The sequence below is a fragment of the Ambystoma mexicanum genome, chromosome 4p (genome assembly GCF_040938575.1).
Source record: "Ambystoma mexicanum isolate Mex_15411 chromosome 4p, UKY_AmexF1_1, whole genome shotgun sequence".
In the NCBI taxonomy this organism is placed as follows: domain Eukaryota; kingdom Metazoa; phylum Chordata; class Amphibia; order Caudata; family Ambystomatidae; genus Ambystoma; species Ambystoma mexicanum.
Window position 1 is genome coordinate 122262893 of NC_090927.1, and position 18598 is coordinate 122281490.

The 18598-nt window shown below is 45.5% G+C and overlaps 1 protein-coding gene across 8 annotated transcripts in view; it reads right to left on the reverse strand.

Moving 5' to 3' along the window:
* Window positions 1-18598, reverse strand: part of AGBL5 (AGBL carboxypeptidase 5) — a 1732162-nt gene that overhangs the window by 33017 nt on the left and 1680547 nt on the right. For 4 of the 8 annotated variants that reach the window (XM_069605526.1, XM_069605530.1, XM_069605525.1 and 1 more), the window contains one exon: window positions 7697-7833. The exons of 3 other annotated variants lie outside the window; for them this stretch is intronic. In XM_069605526.1, coding sequence (XP_069461627.1) covers window positions 7697-7833 — 137 coding nt within the window. Of the gene's footprint in view, window positions 1-6262; window positions 6373-7696; window positions 7834-18598 lie in introns of all 8 variants that reach the window. One more of the 8 variants, XM_069605527.1, reaches the window with a different exon arrangement.

Here is an 18598-nt window from a genome sequence, read left to right on the forward strand (position 1 = left end):
CAATCTGCCATGTCCAAACCCGACTGAACGGCCTCACACATGGCATATTTGCCATCCTGGACCATAGCAAGGAAACCATCCTGTTCGTCCTCTTCGGGAATATGTTCAGCCGCTAAGGAAACACAGTTCCAGAGAGTGTGCATGAAACGAGACAAGGCACATATGCAGTTGGCCGCCTAAAGCGCCATACCCCCTGAAGAAAACACTTTCTTCGCCCAACCATCAAAACGCTTGTCGTCCCTATCAGGAGGGATGGTAGGATATGACGCCTGCTTTGCCGGGGCCGTAGCTGCCTACACCACCAAACTCTCCGGAGTGGGGTGCTTGGTCAAGTAGCAGGGGTCGCTACTGGCTGGGCAGTATTTTCGCGGCAAAGACTTGCCCACTGCCGGGAGACTCTCCGGATCAGTCCAAGCCGCCACCACCCTCCTCTGTAGAGCCATATGGAACGGCAGTACCGGGTCAGTTGGTGTACCTTGGTCGAGGATATCCGTAAGATCATCCTGAAGAAAATCCCCTGAGGGAGCAGACCACCCCAAGTACTCGGCAACCCTAGACATAAGGCGCCGGTACCAGGAGTTGGCATGAGTGCCAGGCTCAGGTCTACAAAACTCCACCTCTGGAGAGGTGTCCAGACCACTGGCGTCGTGCAGGGACTGACGTGGGTCCTCAATTTGGCTATGGCCCGAGAGAATCTCATCTGGCACCGTATCAGGAACCATGCCATCATCAGAGCCCTCATCCACCTCTGAAATATACTCAAGATGGTGGTAAGAGGGCACAGAATGGGGAACAAAGCCATGCTTGACCTTGGCCAGAACCTTTCTAGGGGGTTGCACCGTGCCCCGGGGTACCCCTGTTGAAACAGCCTCGAAAGGCGTCGAGGGAATCGGCGTCGACGCAGAACGCGGCGCCGACAGCATCGACAGAATCGTCACAGCCCTGGAGGTCGGAGCCCCGAGCGTGTCCCTCGACAGCCTGGGTACCGATGGTGTCGACGACTTCTTCGGAGGCGGAGCCTCGAAAGAGTCCATCGATGACCTCGGCGCCACAGGCGTCGACGTCTTCCTCGAAGACATCACAGGTGCACACGGTCTCGAGCGCGTCGAGGACAGAGACCTGGAACGGGCATGACTAGAACGATTCCCCTTGTCCGAGCGGGACCTTTCCCGCAAATCGTGCTGACCACCCTAGCCCGAAGGCGTACGAGCGGTGTCTCTCGACCGATCACGACCGACCCCACTCGGAGGTGCGGACGGACCAGTGCCCTGTGTTTCAAGAATCGCTACCATTTTCTTACCGAAGGAAGCCCATTCCTCCGGTGTCGCATGCTTGGTGGGATAAGCGACCCGCCTACGGGCGGAGTCCTCGGATGAGGACGGGGAAGGCGACTGATGACGGCACTTCCGGGAGTGCCTCGAAGAGGCAGAGGAGTGGCTGGCCCTACTCCGGGACCGAGACCCACTGGACTTCCGATGACGATGCGGAGAGTCGCCCCTCGAATCGTCTGTCGAAAGCCCCGCAGACCTCGACTTCGGTGGCTTGGACACCTTACCTACCGACAGTTTCTTCTTGCGCTCCCGCAAGGCTTTGGACGTAAGCGACTGGCAGTCGACACAATCATCCGTCTCATAATGAGACCATTTTGCAGAAATAATAGAGTTTTTATGTTCACCGGCCGCCTTCTGATAAGAGGACAGGGTCAGGTGATTAGGAGATTTCCGCCAGACTCTTTCTGCCGGTCTCTTAACCTTCCTAAGCTCAGCAATGTTATTGGTAAACCATGTTTTGCCGTGGGTTTCAGATTTACTTGTTTTGAGCATTACAGGGGTTAAAGTGTCAATAGCGCGAGTGGTGATATCAATATATTGATCTGTGAGAAGACAGACATCCGACGAAGGTATAAGGTTCCCCAAAAGTGGACAAATCGTGTCAGTGAATGTCGCAGATGAAATTCTATTAATGTTCATAACCCTTTAGATTCATATTACGTACTTGAGTACCTACATCATTTTCTCATAAACTCGAGTCTATTAATTTAGCCCAATGATACAATTTTTCCATTGTGCTGTACAAACTTGCGCTCATGAGCAATTCTTATTACTTTGTTGAGCCTTCCCATGAATCTTTCGGCATCACCATTTGTTCATGGCCAACATGTGATGATGCAGACATGTATTATGCTCAACCGCAGTAATCTCAAAAGTTCTGGTTTTGAAATGTGGACCCATTTTGAGAGTTGATCTCTTTAAGTATGCCGTGACTGGCTAGGATCTTTTCGAGTTTGGAGATGACTGCTTCCAGGTCATTTGCACTTCTGGATACTGATAGAAATCACCCACACGCACTGGGAAGTACTGTCCTTTTTGTAGCAAACATAAAATCCGTGCCAACCTTGTCAAATGGACCCCAACCTCGTTCTTGTGGCCAACGGGAACAGGGTGTTTAGCAGTGCTGATCACTTGGTGTAGGATATATGATATTATATTGTATTGCGCTTGTACTCTAGTGTTTCAGAGCGCGACAAGGCAAGGGAGGGGAAACAGGGGAGAACAACAACAACAATTTTACTAGGCCCAGTGACATTGAGAACATGCAAGTGAAAGGGAAAGGGAAAAGGGAAAAAGTGCGTGGAAAGGGGGAGAGTGGAAAGTGCGGGGCAGAGGAGAGCAGAATAATAATACATTTAAAATAAAAAGATAGATAATGGAGGCAATAAACAGTGGTAGTGCAGTCAGCAAGTGGCAAGTTCTGTGTTTACAGCAGCAGACTGGGTAAGTCTGATAAATTCAGAAAAAGAAGAAAATGTGGGTGGGGACTGGTGTTTAACAGGTCTTAAACCATCTTCTCTCTTCCACAGAAGCACACACTCACTAAATCAAGCTTTAGTTTTTACTACTCGCAGATCTCCTTCGTGAGCAAGAAAAACATCATTATTTTTAAGTGATTCAGGAACCACTATCCTCATGTCTTGAAGCAAAAGCCCTACTGGCGATCTGTACCCCCACCCCCCCGTTTCCAACCCTGGTTACTTGTTGATCCCTTGCTGCCAAATTTGCCGTCCTCCTCCAACCCCATTGTTAGCCCCACACTCCCTTGTATTGATCCCTTATGATCTGCTTCCCTCTGTGACTTGTAAAGCGCTGCGTTGCTTCCAGAAGTTAGCCCTGCATTCCACAAATGCTATAATAATAATAATGATGTCTTCTGATTGGTCAATGTATTCTTGATGGCCATTGTCACCTTTACTTCAGGGGTGCTGCGACTATTGCACTTGCCAGTATGGCCAGGATGGTTTGCAGCCATTCACCTTTGTCCATCTCTCTTGTTGAGGCTTTTGGAACAGCAGACTAACCGGGTGAACATGCTCTTCCAGTTCAAGAGCCATGTGTCCTTTCTGAGGTGGAAAAGATCTTGGCTGACTAGATAGAAAATATGCTGGATTTTCAAGCCTGGCTTGAACGTTAGCCCAAAATCATAGCCTTGGAGTTGCAACATCAGCCTTTTTTCATCCTTGCAGCGGAATGAGGAGCATGGCCAGGAAATATGGCTTTTGGAGACTTGGGATACATGACTTTGAAGTGATGGCCATCTGTATATAGTTGAAAATGCCAAATGCCCCAAAGCATGGCTTTCACTGCACATCAAGCGCAGCTTTATTCAGTAGGGCTGAGAGCACAACAGGCATTGCCAATTGTGAACATCAAAGTGTCGATGTATGCCTTGAAGTATGCCATTATGGTGTCAGCTGTGAAGCCTTCTTTGGTCTTCATGAAGACCTCTTGATGTAGTTCAGGCCATTCCACTAAAGATGTTGATGTTGCATGGTCACACAATAGTTACGTCAAAGGGCTGGAGAGTTATTGTACGAATCCTCACCTTTCCAAGGAAATTGCATACTTCTGAGACTGCTTGCAGTGCTGTTTCCTTTATGTCAGAAATCCTTTTAGGATCAGCAGTGATGACATCTTTGCTGAAAATGCAGCCAAAGAACCCCACGCGGTCCTCCAGGAAATTCACGTTTCCTTGTGTATGGTGCAATTACAGTTTGTCATGCATTGATGTGCCGCACTGGCTCATCTAATGTCCAAGAGCGAATCAAGATGCCATCACCATATTGATGTCTCCGTCAAGGCCAAATACTGCTCTTCCTATAGCATACTGGAAAACCTCTATAGCTGAGGAAATGCCAAAACACCATGGATTACCTGTGCAGCTTCAGCTGATGACTGCACACTTTGGAGGTGGTTGCAACTCCAAGGTCTGCAATGAGGTCATCAATCTTCTCTGTTGGGGATGCAGACTTTGCATTGTTCATCGGGTTTCCCAATGCGCAATGACAAACGGTGGCGATGAAAGGCCCAAGGTTGTATTGTATTGCATTATAAATGCCAGCGAAGGCAGATCGGAAAATGTCCCAGCAGATCTTGCAGGAACGGCTGTCTCAATATAAAAAGGTAAAATAAATCAAGTCTAGCTGTCCTATGGCCTTGCAACTTAGTTTCATGCCCAACCCAACTTCTGCTACAAACACTCTTTCATATGTAGTCTTCTCTTCGTGCCTGAGGGTGGGTGTGAAAACACCACAGAGGGTGAGCAGCACTGTTAAAAGCAAAGACTTTGAGATCGGGAGATGAGAGCCAGAGATAGTTGAAGTACCTTGACATTTCTGTCTCGAAGAACTTTCACTGATGCACCAGTGTCAATCATGGAAGACATCCAAATGTTCCTGCTGCTGATCCGACACCTGGGAGAGGTATTTTTGCACAAACCTTCGACAGCACATGTGTAGAAAGCATATTCCTCCCTTGAGGATTCAGTCATTGTCTAAGAGTTCAAGCCACTGGTGTAGGACATGAGCTTCAGTTTGTGTTTTTGGGATATGTTTAGAATCATTGGATTCCAAATTCTAGGCTAGCGAAGAATGTAGGTGCACAACGTGGCAAAACGACAGTCGCGGATTTCAAAAGCACACATTTCATCTTTGGCTTCGGGAGCTTGTCAGGTGACATACATGGTGTAGAGATGGTCCATAGATTCACCTGGTCCTTGCATAGCCCCACACAGAGGAAATGACTGAGTCGGGATTGACTTCAGAGTGAAAATGAGCAGTGGGAAAGGTATTGCCAATATGGAGAAGTGATAGAAATAGCTTCTGAACGCTTTCTCCCACAAGATGGAGGAGCATCCATCTCTTAACCGCTGCATGAGTTTCTCTCATGGTGTGAAAATAGCCTTCCAGGAAATGCAGCCACATTTTCTTGCGTCATATCCGAGACTGTAGACCTTCACAGTTGGCAGCCGAGATGATGCTTAGGGGCTTGGCAGTGCCAGGACAGAGTATCCAGGATCTGTATTTCAGAGATGATGATTCAGCCACTGGGAGATTCAAGGATACTGCAATAGCCGAGCCTGATGGCCTCCCTCAGGAATCCTGCAACAGCTATCCCATAAACACAGCTGGGACGGGTAGAATGCATGCAGGTGGCACTATGTTCATCATGTAGTGACGATGCACAGACATGGGCTGAATTACAGCATTGCTAGTTGTGTGCTTTGTGTTGCCCCATGATCGACACAGCGAAAACCAGTTGCTGGTTCTCCCGCCCTTCTGTCCTACTAAGGCGAAGGGTTTTTACCTCAGGCATCAGGACCCATGGGTGAATGCAGATATGCAGAAGTGGGCTCCAGACATTCCACTGGTCAATGTGTGGCCAGCACATGCTTTCACTTAAGAGGAAACGCAGCAGATGGTGTTCTTTGGTGAGTACGCCCATGTAATGTAGCCACACATGAGTGATGATGCCACCCTATCACTCACTGAATGAATACGAATCATATTCTTCACTCCTCGCCATTGGGATGCAACCGTAGAAAAAGAAATGTATTATTTTATTCCACCAGACCTTTAACTAGCAACTGATCACCTCTAGTTCGATTTGGAACACAACATACCATTCTGAAACATTTTGAGGACTTCAAAATATCCAAAAAAGGGAGCAGCTGTTCAAGATTGATTAATGCACCTACGAATAGAGGGGCACTGCTAGAATACAAGCGCTACCATTTGAGATCGACAACCTGTTGCTCTGCCACCTCTACAATGTAGTAGGTGCTAGGCAAGGTACCAAGGCAACTCGTGAGCAAACATTACAAGTTGGCTATGAACACAAAACAGCAGCATGTCAACCATACACCAAAGGGGATAGCAAACATTTGCAAGATACAGCAGCCCCAAGTCAGTCCCCCACATCTGGCAAACCTGGTCCATGGCGTCTTTGGTTTTGTCAGAAACAAACAGTGGCTCCTCTGTCTTGCAACGCAGAAGAGGCATGGATTGCACAGTCAAGGCGGCGGCCTCCTCTGGCATTTCTGTGATAGAGTGTAGAAGACCATGATAAATGGCAGGCACTGGAGCTCGAATTAAAAGTCAACATCTCTCCAAACATTAGAAGCTACTGTATACTACTGGCCCCCATTTCATCTCCCTGGCATCAAAATAAAGCCTTGTATTACTAAATGTTCTCCTTTGCTGCATCTCCCCTGAAGAGCAACTACCTTACTCACTAAATTTAGCTGCCTCATCAAGTGTGAGGTAGTCACAACTGCCCACTCATGCCTACTGGATGGTAATGCATGCCCATCAAATCTCCGCCAGAGCATTTATGAAGGACTCTTCGTGCTCCTTCTTTTTAATCTCATGCGCCACTTTAGCCATGTCTGAGGACTTCTCTTCCTCCAACCATTAAATCTTCCTACCACGCCACACAGAGAAGCACAGGCTGACTTTCTACCCTCTGGGTTAAAGGCACTGGCTGTGCCTTCTAGTAGCCAACTGCAACAGTGGCAACGTCTCTTTGCTGCGACATCGGCCACTAAATATTAATAAACTGGCTACTACATCAACCCAAGGTTGGTTTAACCACACAGATAGTTCTAGTGCACAAACATACGTGAAAATACTAGCAGACAAAAGCCAGTTTTCCTATCAGTGCGAGCTGATAACCCTGAACAGCTTAAAGCAATTTAAACTTGCCTCATTCTGGCTCATACAGCACAAGAGACACAACAGTCTAAGAATACAACATTTAACTTGGGGTTTGAACCACAGACACTTAAGATATGAAAGAGGGAAAGACCAGAGCTATCACACAGAGAGGTACAGAACCATGTGAGCTGTCTGCAATGGGAAAAGAATACATCACCAATAAATACATACAAAAACAGGGTGGTTCAAATAGTGTTGCTTTGGTTATCCTCCAGAGATTCAAGACTACAAAACCCACCATATACTGGGTGTAGTCCATGACTAAAAAATGTCCCAGAGACAGAGCCATACCTTGACGAGCTTGGGGAATTCACATGGATTATTTCCAAAGTAGGAGTAGAGCAGAAAGGAATTGAAAAGTAAGTTTGATGGATCCATTGAGGGAAACATGGCACCCATTTCCCAGCTGGGCCCCCAGACATCGAGGGCAACCATTGGGTTCTAGAGGTGTAGATTTGGGGCCAGAGGTATTTATTTACACATGCAAAGTGCTGCATACGATAGGCCATTAAAAAAACGTCAAATATACAGCAATGAGTGGCCAGAGAAGCAGAAATAAATGTCCAGAGAAAGGTGTAAGAGGAAAGCGAGTACGCAGCATTTCCTTGGAGCCCAGAGGGTGACATGGATAAGGACTTGCAATCCCACCTGTTGGACCAGAGGAGGAGGCATATTTCCAGATTCTCAGGATGGGCTCCCCACTGCCCAGACGAACTGAACTCTGCGAGCGCAGCACCCCATTCTTCCGCAGCGGGATCCTGCTGGGCCGCACGGATGGCACCGAGCTGCAAGGTACCCATCACAGGGAAAGAGAAGAGCAAACCAAAAAAAGATCAAAAGACACAAAAAAGCAAACACAAATTAGACCCACTGTCCAAAGCCAAGAGGCAACATCCCCCTTGACTACGGTATGCTGATTAAATAGCATGGAAAGATACGACTGCTGAGTCAACAGTGCACTCTATAAGCAGGGCCGATTAGAACAAAACCGTACAGAAAATGACTTCATTTGTGATTCTAGTACTTCTAGTCTTGCCTATTGCGCCTTGACAGCTGGTAATGAAACACCAGGATTCCAGGTAAGTCTTGGAAATAATATCTAAAGAGATTGCTCTCACTTTAAACATTTTACAGGGGCCCCCAAAGCACAGTCTCCCGTTACACGCTGGTCCCGCCTCTATCTGAGTGCATGACCATCCGCCAGAATTGGTTTGATAGGTTTTCTAGTCCTTAGTAAAATTGAGCGCAGCGTATGTTTGAGGGGCTGGGAAGGTGGGTGTTGTGAAGGTGGCATAGGAGCGACGAGGGAGTACCAGAATCACCATGAAGGTCATGTATCCTCCCTGTTCCCTCTTCCCAACTGCTTGGGAATCAGACTATACACCCCAAAAGCAACCAGCGGGTGAGAAAGCACATGCCAATTCTGTTCAATTGAGTATATTGCACAGAACTTCCTGTCCAAAAGATACATCCAAGGAGTGATGCTACAGAAAGCATGGTAGCTGCCCTAAACTGTCCATAACAAGGATAGGTCTCTGGAAAGCTACAAACATCCCCTTTGCTCGGGTGGAGCCTGCATGTAATTTCTGAGGAACCTGAATTCCTGGAAGTTTGCAGAAATTAACAATGCAGAAAACAATCCAGTTGCCTCCATTTATTTTAGCTGCTTTCTTGCCCAGGGAAAGGCCAGCATGAGTTACAAACACATTTTTGTAAAATGTAGAACCTAAGACTTTTTAGTTGTGTAATGTTTTGCTAGTCAAGCATTAGATCTTGCTTGGAAACTGGCAGAATAATTGAATAGGTTGAAATTCAGGCCACTAACTCACAAATCTCTCCGGAAAAAATGTCTGCTATAAAGAAAGCAGCCATACTGAATATGTATTCGAGATCCCAGGAAGCTGTAGGCTCAAATAGTTTATGCATGTCCACAGGTAAATATATAGCAATCACTGAGAGTTAATGCTTGCAAGAATCCAAGTGCCTGTACAAAACCCACAGGACATGAAGGACAAGACATCAACCATTTGCAGGAAGAGGAACTATCCTCTTATTTTTAGCCTCAAATAAATACAAGTCCTCTGCTCTGGTAAATCTTTTTTTGGTCTACTTGTCATATGCTTGATGGCTAAGTTCCCCTTTAAATCAAAAAAGTAACTCCTGAGGAAATAGGCTATATGGTTCGGTAATGGTTGGCAGTGGTGGAGAGTGCACCCCTTCTGCTAAGGGAGTATAGGGGAGTTGTTTCCTTGATACAAAGAAATATCTGAATGCCAAATTTGGAACCAGGATCGAACCACCTGAATCACTGTCAAATTCCTCAAGGACTTAAGCTTTTGAAAAGACTTGAAAAAGGTGGCAAGGCATAGAGGCTCCTGTTAAATCAGTTCAGGAGAAGCGCATCGTCCATAGAGTCAAGGCAGAGATCCAACTGGGATGTATCAAGGAGGACCACAAGAGAGCATGAAGCATCTGCTGTGATATTGCTCTTCTTCTAGATCACCAGAATCCTCCTGTCACTCTGAAGTGCCCAATCCCAGGCCTTGTCCGTCCCAAGGTGAACAGACCGACTTTTATGCAGACTCCCGAGTAGTGGAGGAAGTAGTTTCAGACTGAGAGAAACATTTCCTTTTTGGAATGTTTCACTCCATATCAATACTTGACCAACCATGAAAAGCTAGGCGGCTTGGGATGGCTGCTAAGTGGTCCTCGCTGGGGTGCTGGAAATTGTAAGGTCCACCTTGGGACTCCAAAGATTTTGCTGCTTTGCCAAAGATCAAGGACAACTGAATGCCTGAACTTTTTTTACCCAAAGTAACTGTGATAACTGAAATAGGTTGTCAGAAATCACGAAGGATCGATATGAATGATATGATTGGTTATTTATAATGCACTTAATACCCAGAGGTTTCTAAGCACGGACACGGGGATCGAACCTGTGTTGCTCCGTGTCGTCTTGCTTCCAAGGCGAACCCGTTGCCCCTGAGCTATCCTCCCAAGACGAGGTTCATCCTCTGGGTCTCGTGTTTGAGGTACAGGATTTCAAAATGTAGGATTCGGCGTGCTTTTTTTTGCCAGAGAAGCAGAGATCGTTCTGTGAATGGAGTCTCATGTCCAAATACAGATTCTCCAGTTCAGAGTACGTTAATCTAGAAAAAGACCCTCAGAATGTGGTTTTCTAGGCATATACTGTTTTATCAAAGAAAATTACTACCGTAATTTATTTCAACAGAATTACTTCATGGGAAAGTAATTATATATATATTTTCAAGGGCGAGTATGGGGTGTGGACCCCGCATTTATAATAATCAGAATAATTATGCTGAGGTAAATGATCACAGAGGTTGAATAGCTGTCCACGGATTACAGAAAAGTACTTTGAAGAGGCTCAATCAATGTCTCCTTAAGTCCGAGAAGGTGATTGTTTCACTTCATGATAGCAAGGGTTAGGCAGAATCCTTCCCCTGGGCCACATGGCTAAAGAGAGTCGGATAAGTACTAGGTGAGACAGTGTAGTTACGTCACGAGACCTAGAGGCAGAATATTTTCATACCTCTTCCTTTCTGTTGTACATTTCCCGTTTCCGCTCCTTCCAACTCCTAGTCCCCCTGCACTGGAACTCCCTACCTCTCTCAATCCGTTCTATTCCTACCTTTTCCTCATTCCACACATCCCTTAAATCTCTCCTTCTCCATTCCCCTCCTTGAAACCACTCCCCCATCTCGCTCTCCTCCCCCACCCTCCCCCTCTTTCCCCATGATCACCTCCCTCCACTTCCCCCTCCTCCCCATTCTCACCCATTTATCCCTTCCGTTTTCCTCCCCCTCCTCCTACCTATCCCTCCCTCTTCCTCCCAGTTCTACTGCACTACTCTCCATCTTCCCTTCTGTCTAATTGCTCTACATACTGTTTTGTTGGTCTGATTTAAAATTGTAATATGCTTCTACTGTTACTGTTAACTTGTTATTGTTCTATGTATACTGTTGTTAAAATGTGCAGCGCTTTGGAGTAAAGCGCTATATAAACTTAATAAATACAAATACAAATATAAATATTTAGGTTGCAATCCTAGTCATTGGGGCAGAGACCTCTTGGGGCCTGATTCACAGAAGCCTTTTATAACAGCGCAATCCCATTGGAAAATGCTCTGTGAATCAGGCCTTTGCTCTCTTTAATCAATACGTTTGTAGCGAGCGCCTGGAGCAACTTACCCTCTGAATGCGGTCATACAGGGGGCGGTGGCAGCACAGCTAGATTAGGAGGACATGGCACACAAATCTGCGTGATCGACTCCACCAACCCGTGCGTTTGTGAAGCTTATTCCGGAAGATGGGAGTGCCCCTCTGCAGTACCCATGTTTTCCAGTACTACAGGTCCTCGAGTCCTTTGACTGCTAGCTTTCCCCAACAGAGCTTCTGGCTTACATAAATCCCCAGGTTGAGTCTGCTAAATGGTTGAAGGTTCCGGAATGCAGCCCCCCACTTATAGTCACTGAAAAGCATGCTGGGTTCTGTCCTGGACCTTGTACTGAATTCCTGTTTTAAAAAAATCTATTTTAATGTTTTTATTGGTTTGTACCGCACCGTAGCCCGCAGGCATCAGGGCGCAACAGTTACTACAGTCCAACAGATTGCAAACTATAATGAAGTGATCAACTGCAGGTGAATGCACAAAATACAAGTGGCGACCAGGTAGAAGTTCCTGAGACACACTGGACTAGCTTGGTGCAAATTATCTATTTAAAAGCTATGCTTACACTATATATATTGCTTGAATTCAAGAATGCATGCCAAGTCGTATAGGGAGGGTAGGCAGTTGTAAATGTGCGCAACACATGTTAAACTGTAATCAAAACATTATAACCTAGTTGAATTTAAATCAGTGAATTTGGGGACAGAGTTTAAATAAACATTGGGATACTGGTAGAGAACATTTAAAGCATATGGGTCATACATAATGGACAGAATTATATATTTGCATCTTATTTATTTGGAACTTAGATTTGTGGACTGCCATATACTAGCTCCTCGTTCCCCAGTGGTAGCTCCTCGTCACTAGTTAATGCTGGATACCCAGGAGCTGCTATTGGCTCTGGCTTATCCAATCTTAATTTCGATGCCAGCCCTGGTTGCACTCCTTCGGATGCTGAATGCTTAACAATAAGATAATACTCATGGCTAGTCAATCATAGGTCTGATATCGTCTATCCAAGGAAAAGTACTCTGAGGTGGCTGTAAGCCAACAAGTAAGGTTCAATGAAAAAAGGAATAGTGTGCCTGTTACAAACAACCCACATATGATTTATGTAAACCTATAGCATGGACTTATGTAGCGGTACTGTGAGTACATCTCGTCTTCGGTTAATCTATCCCACAAAAGCACATTATTGTATATACACAACAACCTTAAACCTGCACTGTGTGCACATTTCTCTCTCCTACACACAGGCACATGACTACAGAGAAGTGAAATCCAGTCTTACAACACTTAATCCCATTCCTCATATACCCCAGAGCAAGTCACCAGCCCTCTCCCATCATTTACCACTTTCAGGCATGTACATATGGCTCGCCACTTTCTCATCATGCACCCTTATACCCATGATGGACTCTCATAATACTCTCTCATAGAAATCTGCTCATGACAATCCCTGCTATCTGTTAGACGCTCCTCTGCACACCAGAACACTGCTAGTACCTCCACAACACCTTCCCTGGGTTACCACACTACTCCCTCCAGGTTTCGACACTCACGTGATGTGGTTGCCCCAAAGGACCGAAAGCACTGTACCGGTTACAGTGTACGTGCCCGGTTGCAGCCCTTCCTGCATTGGCAGTTGCCATGGAGAGCATACAGCAGAAGGGGCGGCGGAACGCTTCCGCATCGAACAATCATCCGCTCACGTGATTCTGAGCGGCGTTTCCCACGTGACGATGGAAGGCGTCACATGACTCGGAAGCGCACAGTACTTAATGCTTGATGCACGGAGCACTCACCGCTTCTCAGCTGTCTTTCGACTCTGTTTGGCGCTACATTTGGACTTACTCTGTTGGTTTACCTTGACTTTGGATCACTCACCTGGCCCCCCTCGGATTATCCTTTTGTACCTTTGCTTGGAACGGTTTACTCATTGCTGAACCTCAGCCCGCCCCTCACCTGCCTTCGGATCTTCCCTTGGAACTTTATTGGACTTCTACGCCATTGCCCTTTGGGGACTCACGCTACGCCTCCAGCTCTAGTTTCAGGTGGGCTGTCCTGTGACTCCAGTCCCTGTTGTTCTGGGGACTGCCTCTCATCTGAGTCTCGAACCTCCCTCACTAGGTCTTCCGGGTTTTCCAACCACCGGATAGGTAAGATTATTCAGATCCTGTGATTCTTGTATTCTATTGTATTTGCCTGGTACTTAACCCTGTTTTTTTTACAGCAGCATCGGTGTTCCAGAGGTTCCGTGGATCCGGGAAGTAACATCTCCCACCTGTGGCTCCAAAGGTCGCACAGCGGGGTTCTTTTGGTTTCCCTGTGCGTCACTTGGGGACGGAGGTCTCAACGGTCTACACAACACTCAAGTCAGAACACTATCATACATTAACACTAGATTATTATGAACACTGGCAGGCACCGGCCTGTGATGCAATCTCTCCTTTAAGTCACAACCTTATGTTATGTTAATATTACTTAAAAAGCACAACATGCAGCCAAAAAAGTGTTCCCACAACAGAGCAACTAAAATAATAGAGTAATTATAAAGGAGGGAATAACTAGCATTTCATGGCACTTACAAAAGAGAAGATGGTGATCCAGTAATCAAAGGTTTCCTTGTCAAGAATATAGAGTCTAGCGGCCAAGTAAGCAAACGAGCGGCCACTGAGACCGTGATGGCAAAATCAAGGAATAGACAGGAGAGGCACATTGGCAGATCTCTGGGACTTTCAAGAGATGGACATTTAGAGTTTTGCATTCAGAAAGTAAGTGGGGACAAGAACCAGTCTTGAACTCAAAAAATCTTGCCACCAGCAACAAAGCCAGGGCTATGAGTGCAGATGACACATTATCCTATTCCCTTAGAGAAAAACTCACTCTTGTTGCCGCATCCTTACGACACTCAACCATACTAAAATAAATGCGCAAACCAAAAAAGATCTTTGATACCTCTTAAGAGCAATTCAAAATAAAGTAGATGCTAGTATGGGATGCCATCATTAGAAAGAGAATAAATGTGGTTATCATAGTTTCAATCATGAGAAAAAGAACAAGCTTAAGACTCAGGCTTCGGGAGACATCCATGCTTTTAGATCTGTTTGCAACACATTTGCCACAGGCGTCCGCACAGGGAGATTGGTCCCCCACTAAGACTTAAGATAATCCATATCCTGCTCTTCTTTATGTGGACAATTCAGGACAATGCTCAGAAACTCTCGGAGGTCACCAGCAATACCCAAATAAATTGGAGAATTACTTCACCCGTAACAAGGTAAATGCTAAAATCGCAAGTAAGAATTTTGTAAATTACTCTTGAACAGTCCATCATAAATGGCCAAAAACCTTCAATTAAAGTTGTAATAAATTCACATATATAGGACTGCTGTTTACCAGCTCAGGCATATATAGTAAGCACCATGAGGAGCGGATCAGTCAAGTTAACAAAGCAATGTGGACAATGATGTGCCATAACACAAATATTTGAGGAGGAGGTTCCGTGAGACTCCAGAGACTGAATAGGGGCATGGTTGTTTTCTTAACTTTTTATGAAGCACGTACTTGCAGTATGATGCTATCAAGGCACATAACGTTGAGGGGATACTTTTCGGCGCAGTGCGCTTTGTCTTTCCCAACACACCAGCATTTACCATTAACATGCAACTGGAATCCCCAAAAAGTCCGAAATAACATTCAGAAGAACTCACTACTCAACGATACATAATTAACTGTGACACCAAGACCCTATCAGAGCAGGCTTTTAATACAGAGGAAAGCTTATTTAATGACTTGATGAATGTCTGGACTAATACATTGCAAACAATGAGTTTAGGCCTTGTGGATCAGATTTGCAGAATATCCAATCATTGGAAGAAGCTGTAATGGACCTTGAATAAAGTAATTAAGCATTTGCAGGGGGCCAGATGGTCCTTTGACAAGAAAGAACTTGAGCAGCCTGTCCCTTCTGTCAGAATCAAAGCAATGTTCATTTCCCCCCACGCTATAGATTACATCTATGCTACTCAGGGGCAAGACATGGATCCTTGCAATTTCCTCTGGATAGGTTAAGCTGCTCTGCAATCTGGGTTTAAGAATCCACTTTCCTATGGAGAACCCGTTCTGCACATGTTCCGTGGCCACGGGGACACTACTGCATTTACTTATTGTGTTCGCATATTGTCTGAGCATGTGAATTTCCTCCTTGATCGGTTGTCACTGTCTAGAAACCTAATGAATGTGATGCACAGATTTGGCTGGTGGAATGCCTGACCAGCTGTCATTGGTACGTTATACCTAAATGTGCAAGGGCTCAGAGATCTACACAATACATTTATTTATTTATTTATTCAGATTTGTAGAGCGCACCTCGGCCCAGGGGCATCGTGGCGCTTGTTACAGACAATATCTTGGTTACATAGGATACAGTAATTACATACAATACAGAATTTACAGTATATACATTAATGACGCAGTATATTTACAAGGATTCCTGAGAGTTTCCTACTTATTTTACAAGGACTGAGGTTTTCAGTTTCCTGCGAATAATAGGGAGTGAGTTTTCCGCTCTAATGTCTGCAGGGAGAGCGTTCCATGTCTTGGCTGCAATGTAGGGGAAACTTATTGTATTCAGTATGCACTTTACCTTAATAAAAATTTGAGATGTTCGAAGTGGAGGACTGAAAAGTGTTAAACAATTGTGATGGGAAACTGTATCTATGGACAGGATGAATGTAAAAGGCATACATCCAGATTTCAGGCATATTATGTAATTGCAGGAATGTAATATGCCAAGATGCAATGGGGACCTTTTCCCACAAACTTTGTATACACTAAGGAATTAGTTTACAAAAAGCTACAATCTCATGAATACTATCACAACTGCATTGTAGGTCATATTTCACCAACGAAAATACTGCATTGCATCTCCAAGAACAGAATTGCTAGCATAAATATTTAACGCAGCAAATGGCTGATGATTGTACACATAGTGGACGTTGGTCCATATCCAAAATTAGCAAATATTTACTAGGTTCTGCAAGACCAAAGGTTCAAACCCAGTATATGAGGCGCCATCAGCGAAAGTAACACTGCAGGCTGTGTAATGACAGGCCTCGTTTCATTTGCAAAAATCCTCATACCCTTGCTTCCCTACATATTGGATACTCCACAATCCATGAACCTAAGTATTCCACGTTTTCCTTGAAGAGGACTTGCTGAAGACCAGGGATGAGGATTGTCTTCTAGTTCATGTTAGGATGGACCTGTGTTTGGAAGAAACCCCCTGGTTCTAGGGTTAGAAGCTTGCATTGCCTTCCCATACCTATGCAAGAAGGCTATCCCTCGGCTTCCTTGCCCTACTCAGTGCAAGCTTTCATCAATCAATTCAGGATAGCTCTCAGACAGGAATACAGGGTTAACACTAACAGTAGTAGGTGGAATAGAATAAAGGCCACACAGCAGACTTTACTTTCTCAAAACATAAGCAAGAATGTTCTGCATGGTATTAGTGCATGGTATTAGTAAGTCATTCTGGATTCTTGTCAAGTTCCTGAGGAAGATTTCTCTAGTCCCTAAGAACAAAGGAAATGTGTTTACAGCCAGGTCGCAGGCAATTTTGGGCTTCAAGGATAGTTAATTAACTTTGGATTTCCCAGGATTATGACAGATGCTATGTTCACCCCACACAGATAACTCTCCCACAGGAAATAGTTGAAGAGCCCGAAATATTTCTGATTGGCTAAGCTAGACACTGGTAATGATACTATGCAGTGTGTCTAAGGAGTACTTTCATTTCGTCTCTGGAAAGGTCTTCTTTGCACCTTGGATAACAGACCTGGGCAAAACAGCCAGAGCCACAAGCTTCCTGGAGGTGGCATACTGGGGATGAGACTGGTTCCCCTGCCTCACTGATATCAGGACAATTTCTTAATGCTTGTATGAGGATGGAGGAAATAAAGAAGCCTAAAACTCAACCTGCAGGCTTTGGTAAAGAAGGCAATCAGGTTGCAGCGGTGAGTCTCAATCACACCTGTTAACATGGATATCAGTCTCCCCACGTAAGGAGGGCCCATGTGTGAGAAGGGTGCCATGCAAGTATGGACCTGAACACAAGAGGGACCAAGACAGAGCATCTGACCAATATTGCAGCAGCTCCTTCCATGATGAGGCCAAACCAGAAGAGGAAGTTCCAGGAAGAGAGAAAGAGAAACTGCAGGGTTGTGCCCCCGCACACATGAGAAGATGTGCGCTTATCATGAAAGATTGCTGGTAGCAGTGATGAGGAGAAGCATGCATGTCCACTCAGTGTCGGAGAGTCCAGGATGCTGCAGAGTGTCCAAGGCGGTGAAAGCAGGAGACAGTGTAGGGCCACAATAGGCATAACAACTGCCTTGATGCTAACTGCCTGCAGGCGATTCTATCAGTTGTGAGTGTTAGCCAGACGTAGGAGGCAACAATATCCAATTTAATACCAATAGGCTACAAGTAGCCAATCACGAAAAGGTAAAGCAGGCAAGTGAGGTGGCAGAGCCTATCAAAAGGGGGAGCAAATACAGAATGTGGAGGAAGCAGTGGGAGAAGAAGAGCCAGCAGAGATAGAGACCAGAGCAAACAGGACAACCAGTCTAGACCAACAAGGTCAGCCAACAAGAGTCCAGGTCAGGACCAAACCTGCCTGCATCAGTATGAGTAATTGCTTTCCAAGTAGATTGCATTGAGCAGTACAACCAACAAGAGGACCAATGTTGGGAAACCTGTGATACTAGGAAGGCTAGTGTCTCATTGGTGGATGAACCCGAGGAAGGACACGGCAGTTGGGCACCTCCAACTACTAACACCTAAAACTCCCCAAATAGTAAGGGATGGAAACATGCCCCTTCATAGCTTGAAGGGCAATACAACCTTAAAGAGAGAGAAACAAGTAGATACCGCATACCCCCAGTAAGAAGGCCAAAGCAATACTTGGAATAATGAGTGATAAAACAACCATAATCAAGGGAAGGACACCATCTCCCTTTTACACAGCAGAGCAGTATCCACAGATTTAGCATGTTAGTGTGATGATGAGAGGGTCTGTGGCACCACTGACATGCTTAACCTTAGCTTAGGACCATCTACTACTACATGGAATTAACCAACAACCACCCCAGCTCTGCTAGCCAGACACACTCAATGCCAGATATCTAGCCAATGGACTCCCAAGACCACACCTTTCATCCTTCTGCCTAACACACCTTTTCATCCCAAATCCATCTTTACGCTTTCCTTACAGAGGTTTTCAGCGTGAAGGATGGGGGGTTGGATAAAAACATACCTTTATCATCGACGCATACTTTCTCCAGTCGCACTCCAAGG